This window comes from Coptis chinensis, chromosome 3 (assembly GCF_015680905.1).
Source record: "Coptis chinensis isolate HL-2020 chromosome 3, ASM1568090v1, whole genome shotgun sequence".
NCBI classification, from domain to species: domain Eukaryota; kingdom Viridiplantae; phylum Streptophyta; class Magnoliopsida; order Ranunculales; family Ranunculaceae; genus Coptis; species Coptis chinensis.
The window spans coordinates 121,679,819-121,699,167 of record NC_141458.1 but is presented as its reverse complement, the minus strand read 5'-3'; the positions used below and the strand labels follow the sequence as shown (position 1 = coordinate 121,699,167).

The window sequence follows — 19,349 nt, the reverse complement described above, 5'->3', positions numbered from 1 at the left end:
TACTTTTGGTTGTATAGAGATAGTCTAGTCATTTTGGTTGTATATGTATAGAGCTCCGCTCATTTTGATGTATTTATTTGATGTATTAGAGTGTAGTTCATCATAAACATTTTGGGATATGTATATGGGCATCATAGTGGTGTATAGGGTGAAGATTTTGTATATATATGGTTGTTGGAAGGGTATTATGAAATGTCCAGGTTTATGACAGGTTTTAGGGTTTACGAATGTCGATTAAACAAAGGAAACTCTGCCGAAATTTCGGTAGAATTGTGATGGTGTCGGCCTCGAGATTCACTCATCGTCCTTGGGATGTGTGCTGGGGTCTCGAGGCGTGACAAAAAATGCACGCGGTGTTGACAAAACCGCACCAATAGAAGCCCAAGCCCAGGCGGTGTTGGCAAAACCGCGCCATAGAAGCCCATTTAGCAACCCAAGCCCACGCGGTGTTGACAAAACCGCGTAAGTGATTTGATACAGCACCAAACCTGGAACCAAATATTGGCCAATTTGGTATTTTTTTGGTGTTTTCATCAACATGTAACTCTCCTGAAGTTGAAAAAACACCAAATTGTTGAAAATTTTGTGTTTGATGCTAGGTTGATATCACTCTTAAAGATGCTCTAACTTATTTTAAATAGGGTCTTTTAGAAACCCACCACCACCCGCTCCCCGTCGGACCCGTGGATGTAAATGGGACAGGTTTGCCATCCCATCCCGTCTCCAACTTTGATTTTATTCCCCATACCTGCCCCAATCCCCACTTGAGAGTAGTCGCAGATTCCCCATCCTCGCCCTGTATGGGTACCACACCCCATTCCCCATTAACCAACTTTGAAACAAAGAAAAAAAATTATGACTTGTACTCATCATACTCACCTAACTAACTAATTGTACTAAATTTTTTTAAAACATTTAATAAACACTAATAGGCCTTCACAGTAGTCAAAGACTCTAGGTAGTAGATTAAATTTGCAAGTACAAAAACTATATTCTGACTCAATAATATTTAAGTCTAAGTATCTAACCAATAATATATTTCATATAGCATAAAGTGGTTTCGGTCTATTGGTTTGAGGGTTACATTTTTATAAAAAGGTCGGGGTTTTATGTTTGACTTGTATATAAGTGAAAATCTTTTAATTAGTTCCCCCCCCCCCCACAAAAAAAAACCCCCATATTACATACATATATAGATAATCGGGTTGAGACTCTTTCCCTGCTTGAGACTAGTCGGGGATTCCCCATACTCGCCCCCCTTATCTATTTAATGCCCCCCTATATCTGCCCCATTAGGATCAGATCCTCATGGAGCCCTGTATCCATGGGTTATATTTGCATTTCCCCCCAGGACATGCCTCCCAAATTCAATATCCAATTCGGAAGGGGGGTCTAGAAAGGCCTATTAAATATCGCCTTGATCAGAAGTTTATTATCATATTTACAACAATTGTGCGTTTGCAAGTGCCAACTAGCAAAGTCAGTAAAAATTTTGGGTGATGATGCCAGAGGTCTGGGGTTCGAACCCCGCCAGCATCAGAAAGTTACTGATCTCATTTAAAAGAGACTTACCAATAAATAAATAAAATAATAATAATAATAATAATAATAATAATAATAATAATAATACTGATGAGAGGGTTATTTTTGACATAATACATAAGATTATACCTGTTTTCTCGTATCTTTTCTTGTATCTTCAAATATTCTTCTCGCCGTCGTATTGCATTTTGTTATGTTTATTATACACAAACTAGTTTTCGAACCCGTCTTACGAACGGGTACCGCTATATGAAATTATTCTGAAAAATATTTACAACTATGCATAGCTATAAGATATAAATATTATATTGATCACTCATTTAAAATTCTTGTAACGTGAAAACCTCACTATTGATAAAATCTTTTGACTTCTTTTTGTTGTTTAATAATAGAAATTTGATTGAAGATTTGTGAGTATGCCCAATGAGGCGAAAATCATATTTAAGCTAATTGAATAGCAATGCAATCACAATCATACCAAAAGAGATATGATAAACATTATTTTAAATGCAAAATTATACGTGTCGAGACATTCCCATTACATATAATACAACGATGTTTTGAGGTTAGTTTGATGTATTTGCATCCAGTTTTCGATATCCCGTTAATTATTCTTTCAGGTTGAATCAGTGCATTTGCATCCAGTTTCTAATTTCATGTTAATAAATATTCTTTGAGGTTAGTTTAATGTAGTTGCATTTAATTAGTTTCCTGATTTCTCGTTAATTATTATTTGATGTTAGCTCAATGCATTTGCATCCAGTTTCTGATTTCTCATTAGATATTCTTTGAGGTTAGTTCAATGCATTTGCATCCAGTTTCTGAATTTCCGTTAATTATTATTCGAGATTAGTTCGATGCAGTATCACCCAGTTTTCGATTTTTCATAATTATTCTTCTTTGAGTTTAGTTCAATGCATTTGCATCTAGTATCCGATTTTTGCTTAATTATTCTTTGAGGTTAGTTCAATGCATTTCGCATCCAGTTTATGATTTCCCGTCAGTGCAGTTGCATCAAGTTTTCGATTTTCCGTTAATTATTCTAGCAACACTACCTAACAATTTAGTCCTGACTCATCCCGACTATGATTGTACTTAATATTGACATATAATGGGTAGACTAATGTAAGGTGAATAGCTTAGATAACTTAAACCTATAGTAGTTCATAGCATTTAAGGATGTGCTGGGAACACACACTACTTTAGACTTTGGACATAACAATTGGTAGATATATGCACAACACTATGTCCTTAGCATGCACTCTGGCACCATATATTCTTTTTATTTTTTTTTGTGAAGATAAATTTTTATTAACATAATTCAAAACTATATAAACGAACATGAGAGAGAGAGATCGAGAAAGTTGGAATAATATTATATTAGACTGAGTATAATGAAATTAGATAACTTCATTTTATATTATTAGTTCACACATCATACCCTGCACGCAACAATTGATAGAGCACTAAGGCACAACACATGAGTTCTTAGCATCTTCTGCTCAAGTGACTTGAGGTGATGTGTAGAATGTGTTTAGATAGGTTTTTGTACTTAACACCTTGTAGAATGTATAGTGACTACCTAAATCTACCACTTAATTACTAAGTAGATGCTTCAAAATGAAACACAGTAGATATTCACTCCCAGGTTCAATTCATTCACGTTTCAATAAGAGGGTTCATATGTTAACTTGGACTCACTAAGTTTTAACTCATAGATAATTTGGCTCTTGACCGGAGTTAAATCCAGTGAGTGAGGGGAAGAAAGGGTTTTGGTAGGGAGAAGAGTAATGGGAACTTGTGGTTTTTTCTATTACGAATATATATAATAGCATTTTTGAGTGTTGTGACGAATTGGTTTTTTTGGTTAAATTTTCGGGTCTATGTAAACTTCCATATTTCACTCCTGTTTTTCCGTAATCTCCCTGGTGACATGGATAAAGCCATCAGAATACGGATTCCTATTCGATAATTGCATAAACGCATAGATAAGCTTATGCTAGGGCGTCCAATTTGGTATCTAATTGGTTTGCCCATTGCTTGAAGCCTCTTTCTGATGGTTACCTTATATACCATTATCCCTACCGACTAAGAGCAGTTCCAAGAAGATACTTTTCCTCAGTAAAAACAATATATATAATAAAACTAAATGTAATTTTATGAATTGTGCATTGTTCTAGAAGGCATATGTTTAGTTCCCATGTTGACAAAGACTTAGCTCCTAAGCAAGTGAGGTGAGGATCCCAATCTCTTCCCCCAGTGTTGACGCCATTCTTTCTCAGTTCATATGCTTAATAAAGTATTCGTTGAATATACTTGAAATACAATGGCCAAAAATGAATGATGAAAAACTTTAACATCTTGTAAAATTGTTTCAAAGAGGAAAAAAACTTTAATAGAGTATATGTAACAAACATGAATTCAACCTTCTTAACTTTTGTTCTTAAGCTAAAGGTGTAATGATAGCATAAATGAAAGACATTGTGATGAGCCTATGAGAACCCTGTACAGGTTTCAAAATTACAAAGGATTGCATAAGAAATCTAAAACAGGCGGTGGAGTGTGGGCTCTGTACCCTGTGTACAAATGCAGGCCTATGAGACCATGATTCACTCCCTTAGGTAAAGTAGTCCCTTTAATTTCTTTCTTAGCACACAGTTCAGCGCAAAAGTTGGCTTGGCTTTGAGCTTGATTCTATTCCATTGTGCCCTTACTTTCCAGTGAACTGCTACATCAATCTTTTTCATAGAACAAAAACTCATATTGACGGTGTTAAGATCATGGCACTCTGTAATCATATTCCTTGCAAGCATCAACTTTTCATGATCTCTAAAAAGTGTCATAGGATGCTGCCTTGGATAGATCTAAAGGCATATTGCGACACACTGTATTCACATTTCAGAGAAGCTCTTCATCAATTATTTCATATCCAACATGCACTCTGGAAACACAATTGCAGAAGTATATGTTCCTCTTACAACCTGCAAAAAAACAATAACATTGGGAATTGGGTACACCCATCCTCAAATCTCAAATTTGGAACTCAAGTCCTGGTAACCTCAGTTAGTATTTCAAATGTTTCTTTTGTGTGTGGGTGTAAAATAAAAGAGCATATGAAGCACTCAGATTAACTGAAAAACACTTATATAAAATCATATTAACCACTAATATTATTTACCATTACAATTCAACTTTCTTAAAAAAAATATATTTTGCAGCCAGTATTACAATTCTATCTGGAAGTTGTAAGGTCATGAAATAAAAGCATATTGAATTCAAAAAAAGAAAGATATGGATAAGAGAAAAGACAACTCACTCTCAAGTCTCAATATAACTCGGTTGCCATTTTTATCCTGCTTGCGTTGTTCGTACTAATCACTTATGTGAATGAATGGAAAGTATATTTCATTTACAAATTACAGTTGCTATCATTCACAGAAGAAGATTACCTTAGAATTGCTGAAGTAAACTAATGAAGAGTGTGTTTACATATTGGCGTGAATCTCTCTGCTGAAGGGATGAAGCCATCAAAGATGTTGTCTATTGTGTTTACATATTGGCGTGAATCTCTCTGCTGAAGAGATGAAGCCGTCGACGATGTTGTCTATTGTGGGAGTGCTTGCGAGATGGTGCTTCGTCCAGTACCATGATATGTATGAGTCTCTATATTAACATCATTCTGGATCAAAGATGGTGATCCATTTTGTGCAATTTTGAGATGTCTTTGCTTCCCAGTTCTCCATCATCCACCACTTTTCTTTTATGTCGTGCATGCATATATTAATTACATTATACAAACTAAATAAGAAAATATATAGAAGAAACTACACAATGCGCTTGTTTTGGTAACCTGTAATGATATACAATTCCTTATGAAATGAGGTAGCTAAAGTAGAAGTAATGACAACAAATTCCAGATACCTAATAGAGTGAACGCTTAGGATGGCATAAGTATCTACACATTTCACCTTATTATTTGGTTCGGTTTTCTCTGACCCTAGCAAGTCAAACTTTAGACAACTAACATCATCAGATTGAGCTGATTCCTACTGAAGAATAAGTCCTTAGTAAAGGTACCTTACAATTTTAATTTTAAGGTTGGAATTCCATTGACGGTAGGGCTTCAAGGAGAGATAGCTCCATGCATGTACTGGTACCTCGCTTAGATGATGAAGAGTATAGAAAGGAAGTGGAGCAAATTGAATTCCAATATCAGCAAGCATTAAACAAAATATCAGTAAAGAGGCATCCAGCTAGCTATCATGGAAGCAAATAAGAAGAGATTGCCACGGATAAAATAGAAGGTCTAGCAGATTATTTATATGACCAAAGTGATGATGAAGAGCATAGAAATGAAGTGGAGCAAATTGAATTGCAACAGCAGCAAGTCAGCAAGCACTAAAGGAAATATCAGTAAAGAGGCATCAAGTTCTCATGGAAGCAAAGCAAATATTGTCACGGAAAAGATAGTGCGAGTTTAGCCATGGATCAAACTCTTTGCACTCACATGTAACTCTAACTGTATAGAGACTATAGAAAATTTGAAAAAAAAAATCGTACCTTTATATTTTGATGATTAGATTGCTCTGTTGATAGAAAAAAGGAAGCACTTGCGATCATTTTAGTTAGGTAATCAGAGAAAAGCACCACCGTGGAGATGAGAGGGAGAGAGTGAAGAAAGATGGGTTTTTAGTATGTGGGGTTTCTCTGTTTCATTCCGTCCACAGAGAGGACTCTTAGTCTTGCGTTCTTCAACTGTATCCCTAAGTTTCGGAGTTTTGGAGTTTTTGTTGGAGACATATATCGCAGACGCAGACTCGCAGTTTTTCTCTCCTGATTTTCCATAATCCCCCTGTCGACGTGGACACCCTCAGAGCGCTCTAAAGGGGACTGCGATTATAGCCAAACCTATTGATTAAGAGCATATATATTATAGCCAAACACGGGGAATATCATTTAAAAGGGAACTGGATTAAGAGCTTATTACATTTTCCGCAACCTATTGTAATAGAACGTGTGCAAGATATGGTGTCAACAGAAAAATATACACAATGTTATACAATTTTAGAGCATATTGTATACTTGATTAAGTGTTAAAAACCAACTTAAATACAGCAAGAAAACCAAGTGTTATTACCTTCTCTTTCTCTAGATTAACGCACTTTGTCGAAAGAATGCTTGTTCCTGAGCAAATTGCATACAAAAACACAAACACCAATCAGCAAGGGCAGACTTCCAACAACTAATAATTGGCAAAACTTTTTTAGGGTACTGATGATCAACAAATAATTATCAACATGGGCACTGATGGAAACGTTATGTATCCTATTAGTTGGATATAGACTCAAATTCACATTGTTTGTTTTTATTGTTTGTTCTTGGGTGTGAACAAAATGAACATTGTTTTAAACCAAACAAATAATACCATTTCAATCTACTACTCAATATTCGCTTTGGTGGAGATAGTAGCACATAGAAGTAATTACAATATACACAAAACACAATGTCAGCTGCATTTCAAACTTGTGCACTTAAATAATCACATAGAAGATCAATCTTAATTTAGCATATTATATGTATATGATTAAAATATCGGAGGGGGGAGGAATTGAAAATAAAAAATCGTACCTTCATACTTTGATGAGTGTCAAAAAGCAAATCGTGATAGCAGTGAAATGATTCCTATTATGATAACTATTATTTGTCTCAGTACTTCAACATTGCAAATGGTGCAATATGGTGTACAAACAAACATTCATTGCCACCTATATCATGATATTTACTTCCATAACTACTATGCATGCCAATATTATTACAGTATATCATTATATTGAGATAAATAAACTTGCAAGAAAAAACACAACATATGAAACTTAAATTCGATAAGGTAAGACATTGTATTTAGGATTTTTTCAGACCAACTTGTTTACTCTCCAATGATTATAAATCAATGTACTATATATATTTACTCTGTAGTCCTGATGTAATCCAAATGCTTTTATGCCGCCTTCAATCCGATTAGAGTGGGCCGGTAATGGGAAAGAGGAGGCATAGTCATCCATGATATCAGCCATTACAACTCCTATTCCATTTGCTAATAGGACCCTTGAACCATCCTTAATCCATCGCGAGAACAATCTTTCCCTCCGCTTTGAGAGAATTCAGATTACCGAGCAAAACGAAAACGTGCAAAATCAGGTTTTGCACCAGCCGACACATTAGCTACATCTCCTCCCCAGACAAGGGGTATGATGTTCCATTGAGCACAAAATTGTTGATGGCAGTTCCCTTCATGTTTGCAAAAAGCAAAGCCGCTATAGAAGGGGAATCAAATGGTAATGAATGAATAGCAAAGGATGTTGTGGGACTTACAAGAAAGATTTGTCCATCGCCAAGCACAACTTGGGACACAAATTTCCTGTCGATGGTGCTGGCAGCCACTGTTAAAGACCAAGGTGAGAAGTTGGAGACTGTTCTCAGAAATGGTCCGGCGTTTCTTGCTGAATTTGAGCTGCTGAATTTGAGGTCAATATTCCTTTCCTCATTGCATGGAAAGAGCCAATTGCTATTGGGTCCTTGAAGTATTCTTGTGGCTCCTCAGACCCAAGAGAAACTGATATGACGTTGACTCTATCTGCTATTGCATCGTCGAAAGCAGCGAGTCCATAATAGCTAGCACCTTTTCCATAATAGCTAGCACCTTTTACAACATTTCCTCCAACTGTTGAAGCAGTATGGGATCTGTGTCCCTCATAATCTCTTGTTGATTTGAAGTCAGAGCTATCATATTCACCCCTGCTATTGTAGAATCGAGCTCCAATGACCTTGCTGTCAAAATGAAACTTTATCAGTTTATAATGAAATTTGATTTGGAGTAATCATACAAACATTGAATAATATTGCTACAGAAACAGATTTACTTATTGCAGGTAAAGTTATCAGCACTCTGGCAAGTTCCCTTCCATTTTGCAGGAGGAGGACCAAATCCTTTATCGTCAAAACTCTTTGCCTCTCATTTGCACACAGATAACTGCATTTGCCTCTCTTGGGTTATGAGTTTCCTTTTTTTTCCCCTCTCAACTGGAAAAAGTAGATCTCCACCACCAATGTAGACTGAATGTGAGAGGAACTGAGGGTGACTGAGCAACCACTAAAAACTCAACTCAAGAGGGGAAAAAAATTGAAACTTTAGTGTTTTCTTTTTTATATTCTAAAGAACTCAAAAACTTGTAGCACGATTTCGTACCTTGCTCAAAAATTGGTAGGCTTGGTCCATTAATTCTATATCACCTCTCTTTGAACCTTCTATGCTTAGGAGAGTCTATGCTGGCTACGTGAAGAAAAAAAAAAAAAAAACCATCACTGTCATCGAATGGGGGTGGGTAATTGGAGTTGGCGGTTAGTGTTTTGAGGTTTTGTGGATTTTGATAATATGAAGAGACATATTTTTTAGAATTGGCAGAGATATCACGTACGAACATAAGGGTTCGGAGACGAAAGGGAAGAGAGGGTGTAAACCCAAAATATAGTTTCGGTGGGGTTAAATTTTGTGGGACTCTTTAGTCATTGACAACCCAATCACTCCCATAAAATTTAAGCATCAACATATAATTAAAAACCACCAAAGAACCAATTATAAGCACAACAAACTATCAAAAACATGCAAAATAATAAATGTGTACTAAAAAGAAAACACCGTATTACAAACAATAAGCATAAGTCAATATTTAGTCCAACAAAAAACTACAAATTACAAACTAAATTAGACCAATAAAAAAAATTGACCTGGGTCTTACGAATTGAAGGGCTCTTAATTCCTTCGGGGCAAGCCATGTAGCTGTTGAACGTTGTCCCGTTACAGATAGATGGTAGGTTTAGGATTACCTACTTGTGATGCCATACTTTAAAACTTGTCCAATTTGAAGACAAAAAAAGAAGAACTGAGTTGAAGAAGTGTATATGAGAGGGTACTAAGAAATGGTAGTCATCAAAATTGAAACTTCGTCACTTGATTTTAGGTGAAGAAGATGATGTTTGAGAGACGGTGGGTTTTGTTTGCTGTGGATTCTTTGTAGAAAAGAAAGGGTTTTGGTCGGGGTCTTGGGGAAAGAGTACTGGGGATTTGGGGTTTATTAGGAAGAGCGTGGGTCTTTTTAGCAGTTTTTTTCTCCACTTTTTTCGTAATCCCCCTCCTTACGTGGATAGCCTAATAGAGCTAAAAAAGGGAGTACTATTATATATATATAAAGATATTTTTAATGAGGTTTTTTTTTTATACCACCTGTTGTTGTGTTAGCATTAACCCTTATATGTGGTAATGCAATAGCCCCAAAGGCTTCTACCATCCTTATGTATAAGATATGCATTATAGGATCTGTTGTGTAGGATAGGAATGTGATTTATAGGTTTCAAGGGGTATATATGTATCTCCAATGATGTCCCATTGGGAAGTTCTTTTCCCCTTCTCAAATTAGTCATTTAATTGAATGTGAAATAATTTGTTACAAACTCCACATCTTGATAAGCAAAATAGCCTTAAGACATTCATGAGGCTGGGGTATGCTATTATATATCTCAAAGATTTAATTGAGCCCGAAAAGGGTATGCTATTATATATCTCAAAGATTTATGAATCAATCAATCAAGCAAGTGCTTTCGAGTTCTTGGGCAAACCAAGTTTGCCTTTACATCCCAAATGTTAAGTCCTTTAGTATTTGAAACAGTCCTTTAGTCGTGGGGTTTTTAGGCGGGTTTAGCTATCCTTCCATTCTAAGTGGGAGACATCTATCGTAGTTTTTTTCTCCGCTATTTTCGTAATCCCCCTGCCCAAGTTTGCCTTTACATCCCAGCGGTTAAGTCCTTTAGTATTTGAAACAGTCCTTTAGTCGTGGGGTTTTTAGGCGGGTTTAGCTATCCTTCCATTCTAAGTGGGAGACATCTATCGTAGTTTTTTTCTCCGCTATTTTCGTAATCCCCCCTACTTACGCGGACAACCCCAATGAGCCCGAAAAGGGTATGCTATTATATATCTCAAAGATTTATGAATCAATCAATCAAGCAAGTGCTCGAGTTCTTGGGCAAACCAAGTTTGCCTTTACATCCCAGCGGTTAAGTCCTTTAGTATTTGAAACAGTTCTGAAGAGAGGGGATTTGGACAAAGAAAACAGAAATTTGTTTTCATTTCTTTGTGCCAAAATGTCGAGCCTAATATGCGTATTATTGATGCAGAATAATATGCTTGGCTTAATTATTGATGCAGAATGCTAAAACAGAAAAAATTACATATTCATTAGCCTGAATTAGGCTGGTGAAAAAATATAAACACATATCATTTATACAACGACCATTCTCGACAGAAAACTTCACACAGTGAATGAAATTAAACTAACCATTTATTCTTAACAAATCAAACTTAACAAACAAAAGTCTATAAGAAACGATCACGCAAAACTCAACCATGCACGCGAGCTTTTATTGAATATCCAAAATTCAATTAGTAAATAAGTTTGTTTGATATACATGAGCAAACCAAAATTTCTCAAAGTAACTAATACATCCACCAACGCTTTGAAATAACAAAGAGAAAGTAAGCCTCACTAACCTCGTTAATTCGAGCACCAAGCCTCGCACCCAAAAGGAGAGTGAAGAAGGCGATACAAAGAGTCTGCAAAGAACCTAATCGCCTATAGTAGCCCGGGCAGATGGAAAAACTCAGAGCAGATTGCAAAGTGTATTGTGTCCCCGACATCCGATCGATCCTATCTCAATGGCGGCCTTGAGTTCTTGAAATATTACCGATTTCATCCCCCGAACCTGAATAAGCTTCGATCACTTGTTCCTGCCCATCACACAACACTCCTCCATATCCTCGCGGCTCGATCATTTTAACTTCCCATCGGCATTCAATTTATTCCTTTGTTCACGGGGGTTCCACCGGGTTCCATTTACTTACTTTTGTCGAGATTTAGGTTCGAAGGTGGTTTATCATTTTGCTTATTAGAGTCGAGAGTGTAGAGTCGCTTTCTTCCTTCTAACGCCGAAAAGACCAAGAAGTGGAATCCAACTAAACGTAAGTGCAGCCTGGTCCTTTCTAGATCCCTTTACTTCCGGCAACCATTAACCTTGAAAGAAATTTCCATACATCGAAACGTGAATCGCAAGAGCATTGTAATTAAATTTAACTAAAAAAAACAAAGAATTTAAATCAATAATAGTAACACAAATCACTTCCGCACAACTCCTAATAATAATAGTAATTTAAGCGGAAACAATTAAATTTGAAGTTATGGCAATTCACATGAGAAGAAAAATGTAGTAAAATAAGGTATTCGTGAAGAACGCTTACCTAGTGGAGTGAGAATCCAACTAACAATCAATCACTTTTATTTCTTCATTCTCAGTTTGCATAAGGACAGATGAAAATGTTTAGCAGAATTTGAGAATGCAAAATCTGTAAAGAAATGATAAAAAGTGGTAAACTGACCATATCATCTGAAGGTATATGGAGGGCAGGTTTATTGAACTGGTGAGCCACATTCTCATCGTCAAGAATGGATTTAGCTTTTCTAGCAAGAACTCCCCAAAAGCCATATTTGGATTCATTCAAATTCTTCATTGACGTATACTCATAGGAGGTGGAATCCTATATGCAAAAAGGAATAAATAATGTATATAATAATAATAAGATATTTCAATGGAAACGTGAAATAGACAACATGGATGAATGGAAACCTGTCTAGAAGCAGCAGATTTTTGGCGGTGGTCAGGTTTATTGAACTGGAGGCGTCAAGAATGGAGCAGAGTCCCGATAGGCTGATGAGAGAGATGAATCGCGATGGGCAGAGGATGCCCGGATCGCTTGGGCCGCCAGAGACGACGACGACGAAGAAGAAGAAGATGGAGCCGCCGCCGCCACCGAAGAGTTGTTGTTGTTGTTGTCATCATCATTATTATTATTCGATTTCTTCTTTGAAAGTCGAAGACCTGGACACCTGTCTTCTTCGATACGCCATCAATCCAATCCAGAACAATCACACCGCAATTGACATGATTCAAACCCAACACGCGATCGATTCTTCTTCTTCTTCTTGTCTTTTTTGGACGGGCGAGATGGAACGGCAGCGTCAAATCAAAATGTTTGTCTACGTGGGGTATAGTTGTTTCAGAATAGAAGTGTTTTGTGTCTTGTGAAAACATAATTTTCTCCACTTTTTTCTCAATCCATCCTGATTTCTCGTGAGTAAAAAGGGTACTTAAAATTTGCCTACGTGGACACCCTCATAGAGCAGGAAAAGGGACTGCTATTATATATATATAAAGATAACAAAATTTGGGTTTCAAATTACGTATTACTTGACAGTTCTGGATCAGTTAGCTCAGCCTGGCAAGTGACACTAGAAACCTGAAACCTGAAGTTACACATGGAATCCTCTAAATCCGGGCCATTTAATAACAAAAGCACCAAAACTCAAAAACAATATAGTTACGTATTACATTACTCGAAGTTGAATCGGAAAGTTTCAATAATCTCATTAGCTAACCTTTCCAACTCTAATCTCATTAGTTGGCATGTTAAGTGCAGCAAGCACAAATTTATTTGGAGACAATGAAAATGTCAACTGGTTCAAGTTTTGAGAATGGATCAATGGACATGTACTAGAGTAAATCTTGATCAGTTTCAATGTCTAAGTCCATATTACCTCCTAAATTCTAACCAACAATGATAACTCAATAACTCCCTAATCATGATCGACATGGATGATGCAAACCATGCACACTTGAGTAGATCAAGGGCAGAGAGAAACCTCTGTTGTACCACACTACCACACATCTGACACATTGGGTCTATCTCCATTTTATGCCTTCTTAGTATATCAGTAGTATTTTTTTTTTTTTTTTGGACCGTTAAGGAGGGAGTATATCAGTAGTTGGAAACATGTTTTTACCTAACTACCGGCTTCGAGAGACTCAATCGGATTGTGGCCAATGCCTTTCTATCTTGCAAATCCCATATGCCTTGCGGAATCTCATCGGGCTTCTCACTTATTAAAGTTTCCATCAAATCCTTTTGATAGAGTACGTCCTCAATTTGTATCTTCCAATAGCCGAAGTTTGTACTATCAAATTTCTCTATCTTGTAGCTTTCTTTATCGGTCGTCATAACTTCTAATTAACCAAAACAACGGTGGAGACCCTCTCAGAGAAATTTCTACAAACACCTAGCTTTGAATGCTAAAGGTGGAGTATTTTCCTCACACACCTTGTATATAATGATTCAAGAACCAAACTCTGATACCATTTGTTGGGAGATTTTACTAGAAAGTCACACCTCAATCTAGTTACTCTCTATCCCAAATGATTTCTCTTGGATTTCATACCAAGGAAATTACTAACCCAAGACTTTGGTAGTTATCACAACAAACTCAACAAAGCAAAACCACTAATTTATCATCACAATTAATAGCAAACAATAAATATAGAAGTAAATGCAAAGAGACACAAAGATTTACGGTGATTCGGTAAATGTTACCTACGTCCACACAAGAGCCGAGTTTCCTTTATAGTAAAGATTGGAGAGTTTACAAGAGGTAACTAGAATCAAGAACAAGAGGCCTTATTCAAACCCTAGCTCAATAGAGCTCTCACAATTCCCATGAAATGAATCACTCAAAGTTGTCTCAAAATCCTAATCTATTTCCTTTATATAGGTACACATAGAAAAAGGTGAGAAAATAGGCTTTGAGCTGAAATTTCGTCAACTGTCGAAATTTTAAAATAAGGTGGAGCGCGGGTGCGCCTTGGACAAGGCAAGGAAAGCGCGTGCACGCCTTCTTCGTATCCAACCTCCAGTAACTTTAGTGCGTGCGCCCCTTGGGTTTGGCTGTAGAGAAGCGCGGGCGCACCTTCTTCTCCAAATTGAAAACATGCTGAAGACAATGGTCGGACACCGGAGCAAAGCTCGACAGTTCCACAAACCAAACAAGAAACACACCTAATAAATTTCAAGGGCATGGGACGATGAGAGTACCAAGGACCAACAAAATCTGCGTAACAACCAACTTTAAAACAAATATAAACAATGGAAACAAGTGTGAGCTACTGTTGAAAAAGGAGATACATTGAAAGGTTTTCAAATAAGAAACACAAAAGCTGTAATTGAGAGACATAAACTATAACTTTAAACATATAGGAGAACTACATTTTTTTTCTTTAATAAGAACAAATAAGAGATACATTCTGTTAACAAAAAAATAGTAGGGTTAATCAATATTACCCCTACTAGATGAGCCAATTAGGATTTTCCCCCACTAGATGGGAAATTAGGGTCTCCTCCCTAAATACATATAATTTATTTTTTTATTTTTGTATTTAGGAAGGAGACCCTAATTTCCCATCTAGTGGGGGAAAATCCTAATTGGCTCATCTAGTGGGGTAACACTACTTCACCCTAAAAAGTAACACAACATGAATTCATGTTGGAGAACTAAAGATATTTGTGCTTAATATCTCCGCAAATTTGTGAACTTTTATCGCTCAATTGAACTAGAACAGGGGGGGGTTTAAATCAGGAACTCTCAGTAGCATGTCCGCCACCAAAATCCAACCCAAAAATGCGCAAAGAGGTAAAACCTTGGCAGTTCAAAAATGGCAGCAAACTTTCACCAATAAATTTTGGTAGCCTACCAAACCATTTTTTCACACCCCTCACCTGCCCAAGCACTTTGATAGTTTGATTCATCCTCTGTTTAATATCAGTTCTATCATGGAAAAGTTCCAAATTTATGGAGAAAACAAGCACACGGCCTCAGTGTTAAGTTCTTACAAATTACAATGAAGTGTCTCAAATTCAGAAAAACAGAATTGGGTTGAGAAGAACCATCGGTCAGCATAATTAGTCCAAAAAATAGTTCAGTTGAAAACACGTAACACAGTGTAGCTGTCCATGTCCCACTTGGTCCCCTCTATCCTTTTGTCGTACTTACATCAACACATTGACTTGAGCAACACAATGCTATAGGAAATATGTTTCTTTTAAATAAACAAAGAGAAGTACCTCAAAGCAGAACACAGTTATTTTATAACAGGGAAAAGACATGTAATTAAGTAAATTGGAAGCAAAAGAAAACCATGAATACTTTGGCAAGCACAAAAACATAGGAAAGACATGAAAATTTTCAGGAAAGGACACATACTAGAGCTTTTATAAAAGAAAAAACTGAATACTAAAGGGATGCATGTTATCTAGTAAGAAAGTTCAGAATTTTTCAAACACGAGTAAACATTTTTCCCGAAAACAGATGCACAAAACACAAGTAAACATTTTCAATTTTTAAGGCTGTGCTTATTGTCTCTGCTAATTTGTGAACTTTCATCACTCAAAAATTGAACTTGAACAGAGATTACACAGGGAACTACTTGGTAAGCACATTTCAAACCGTAATATGCAAAAGGAGGGACAACTAAAATGGTAGCAAACTCTCACCGATAGATTTTGGTGCAGTCTACCAAACCATTTCCCCCCAGGTCACCTACCCAGCACTTGATTCATCCTCCTCTGTTTAATACAATTTATGTCATAGAAAAATTCCAAATTTAACCTAAGTGGTGAATTTCTATCATGAATTGTCGTCTCAAAAACCAGAAAAAATCAATTCAGTAATAGAGACTGACTACTAATCTACACAATAAAGATAAATAAGCAATGAACAACAAATTTAATAATAAGAAAAAGAAACAAAAATATCGGACTGAAACTATAAATATATTGATAGGAAAAAGTAAAACACAATTGAAGAAGAAGAAAAGCATCGACATGAGAGAGGAAAGTTCAGACTCGCTCTCTTTTCGTGCGAGGGAAACAAAGTGGCGCGGTGTTTCCATATTTATAGACAAACACCTGTCTAATTTTGACATACTAACCAAACAGATTTAAGAATGGGCCCAAATACGATGTTAAATAGGCCCAAATATCTTCAGGCCCAAAACTACTGTCCAATTTCACCGCCCCAGTATCCCCCGTCCAAGGACTACAGGTCTACAGCAACCGTTATCTAAAAATGGAGCACGTTGATAATCTCTCAATGACCCGATCCAATACTGCAATGTGACGCCTGATAATCACAGTAATAAGTAACAACTAACCACGTCATTGAACATCTCTGAAGATTTAGAGAAACTCATGACACTGAATACTCTGATTCCAATGGAAGTTCAACATTAATTTTTGGGAAATGAGTAGTTTTTAATCAAGAGTAACTAAAACTCTTTGCGTTCCGACCTTTCAAAAGTAGATACCTACATGGAGATCTGAAGTAATCTTGTATGGATTTGGGGTGCTAACTGGATGGCAAAGTGGCAAGCTACCTCCAGCTTTCTTATTGATCGAGATCTGTAGTAAAGGTATGAGCTTTAGAAAGGAAACAACTTTGCAATTTTTTCCCCGTTTTTCTCAGTGTGATGGCGGTGCCTGCCTAAGGTGGTAGAGAATCCCAAAGTTACGGCCCTTCAGAGGTATTTCCGGAGAGATTCAGGCCAACTATGTAAAGATTCCGGTCGTCCAGTTTTTGCTTCTCTTTTGCAGTATTGGTGGTGATGATGTGGGTTAGCATATAAAGACACAATTGAAGTTAGGATTTAAGAGAGCCATCTCCGATCATATCCAGGCCAACTCTGATCATTTTCAGGCCAACTCCGGATTAGTCTATATAAGAAGAAGATGCTTTCTGCTCCGATCAGCTAGTTCACTCAATCACTTTCTTTCACCATCGCGAGGGTCTCCTGATTTGTCTATTGCTATTGATTTTCCAGCTTCTCCTCATTTCTGAATATGTTTGCAGTGGAGATGTATCTTTTGTTTGCGTGTGATGGCATCAGCGGCATTTTGGGGAGAAAAACATCGGGTTCTGACGAGATACAAATTGCTTTGCAGAGAGGAATTGAGGCCTTAATTAATCGATTTCCTGCTTGTTTGGGGGGGATGAATCGATGAAGTGAGGGGATTTCCATTGATAGCAGAGATTTTTCTGGTCATGCGAAGTTAGTTCTTTCCGGGTTTTTTGTCTGAGTTCATGAAACACCAATTTTGGATGATGTTGCTGCAGTATTAATCAGAGATAGAGACAGTGCTGATATTTCCGTTGCAATCAATTTGAGAATAACTTTCTGGATGGTGGTAAGAAAGTGATTGAAGTTTTATTCCTACTGAGTTTCGAGAAGTCGGGTGTGACCTATGTTGTGATTCTTTCTGAGTTTACATCAGTTTAGGTTTTGTGGTTTCTTGTTCAAGGCTTTGAGTTGTATGGGTGCTGATTTTAGTTTGTCTTGGTGGTTTTTCTTGATGTAAGACGAGTGGGTTAGTAGGGGTGTACTGTTGCCGGCACGAGAAGATTTCGGTTGCTCAAGAATTGCCTATGCTACTAAGGTCGCACTGAAAGTAACCATTTCATACCTAGTGAGACAAAGGTGTGAATGATACTTCTTTGAAAGCAAATGATCGATGACACGCGATAACTCATCCACACAAGGTGTTGTTACTTTGAACGGGTTCGCGAACTTCGTCGCTTCGCAACACCTTTTGGTGCAATGATGATATCCCGAACTGTTTGGGGATGGGCTCTAAGGAAACACTTCTGAACCTTAGGAGCCTTGTGAAGCAGTTTAATCCCGATGTTTTATTTCTTGTAGAAACTAAACTTATGTATAATAAACTGATGTATGTAAAAAAATCGCTTAAATATCCTCAAGTTTTTGCGGTAGATCCGGTAGGGCAGAGTGGTGGTATTGCAGTGCTCTATAAGGATAACATATCCTTTCAAGTGATTGATGGCTGTAAACATGCAATATCTGGCACTTTTATCAATTACCTAACTAATGTATCTTGGCATGTTTCTTTCATCTATGGGGAACCGATAGCCCACAAAAGGCGTGCTGTATGGGATTATCTCAGAGCTTACAAAAGGGTTTTTTCTGGCCCGTGGCTCATTATGGGTGATTTCAATGCTGTGGTGTGCTCTGCTGAGAAGGAAGGGGGGAATACTATACCCCTTAGACATTTGGATGATTTTGTTAGCCTTATTAATGATCTTGATATGACTGATCTTGGGTTTTCTGGACCATCTTTTACTTGGTCGAATCATAGAATGGGTGAAGCCAATATTAGAGAGAGACTGGATCGAGCAATTGCGAATGTGGAATGGCTAGATATTTTCCCTATGGCATGTGTTTCACATATTGCAACTTCTTCGTCTGATCATGTGGCTCTGGTTCTTCATATGACTGGTGTGGTTGATAGTGGCCCAAAACCTTTCAGATTTCATGACATGTGGTGCAAAGATGTTTCATGTGAAGGCGTGATCGAAAACTGTTGGAGTCACCTATCTTTGGGGTCGCCATCTTTCATTCTGAATTCTAAGTTCAAGTTTCTCAGAACCTCTCTTCGGACATGGAATAGGGAAGTGTTTGGGAACATTTTACCCGTGATTAAAGAATCGTAAACGGTTAACTTCACTTATCTCGAACATGTTACGGATGTCAATCTTCCGAGATCAAGGAAATGAGAAAAATATTATGGACCTATATCGAAAGAGCGGTTATAATTGGAAACACATCTCTCATTCAACCTTAAATCTTTGGATCTGCGACAACAAGATAAAAGTTTTTCACTCCTTTGCTAGCTTTCGGAGAAGGAATGGTATTGATAAAATTCAGAGAAAGGATGGCACATGGCTTACCTCCGCACAAACTATTGCCAATCTAATTCCTCACTTCTTTTGAGGATATTTTCGGACCACCATCTAACCCGACCCTTC

The 19,349-nt window shown here is 37.2% G+C and overlaps 1 protein-coding gene and 2 long non-coding RNA genes across 5 annotated transcripts; 1 reads left to right on the top strand and 2 right to left on the bottom strand.

Annotated features, from left to right (window-relative positions):
* Positions 1 to 3,911: 3,911 nt before the first annotated feature.
* On the bottom strand, positions 3,912 to 7,517 carry LOC147513882 (uncharacterized). 2 transcript variants are annotated; one of them, XR_015215727.1, is made up of 3 exons: positions 6,680 to 7,517; positions 6,103 to 6,450; positions 3,912 to 4,523 (listed from the first exon to the last, which is right to left on the bottom strand). It is a non-coding gene; the product is annotated as an uncharacterized LOC147513882 (long non-coding RNA). The 2 variants fall into 2 exon arrangements; XR_015215726.1 differs by lacking the exons at positions 6,103 to 6,450; positions 6,680 to 7,517 and adding an exon at positions 4,992 to 6,096.
* Positions 7,518 to 11,871: 4,354 nt separating this feature from the next.
* LOC147513881 (uncharacterized) lies at positions 11,872 to 12,308 on the bottom strand. Of its 2 annotated transcripts, none has more exons than XR_015217428.1 (3): positions 12,274 to 12,308; positions 12,026 to 12,184; positions 11,872 to 11,937 (listed from the first exon to the last, which is right to left on the bottom strand). It is a non-coding gene; the product is annotated as an uncharacterized LOC147513881 (long non-coding RNA). The 2 variants fall into 2 exon arrangements; XR_015217427.1 differs by having other exon boundaries at positions 11,886 to 11,930.
* Positions 12,309 to 18,251: 5,943 nt separating this feature from the next.
* LOC147513880 (uncharacterized) lies at positions 18,252 to 19,034 on the top strand. The gene has a single exon (XM_086598976.1). It carries the CDS (start codon positions 18,252 to 18,254, stop codon positions 19,032 to 19,034), a length of 783 nt encoding a protein of 260 aa, XP_086455102.1.
* Positions 19,035 to 19,349: the final 315 nt, after the last annotated feature.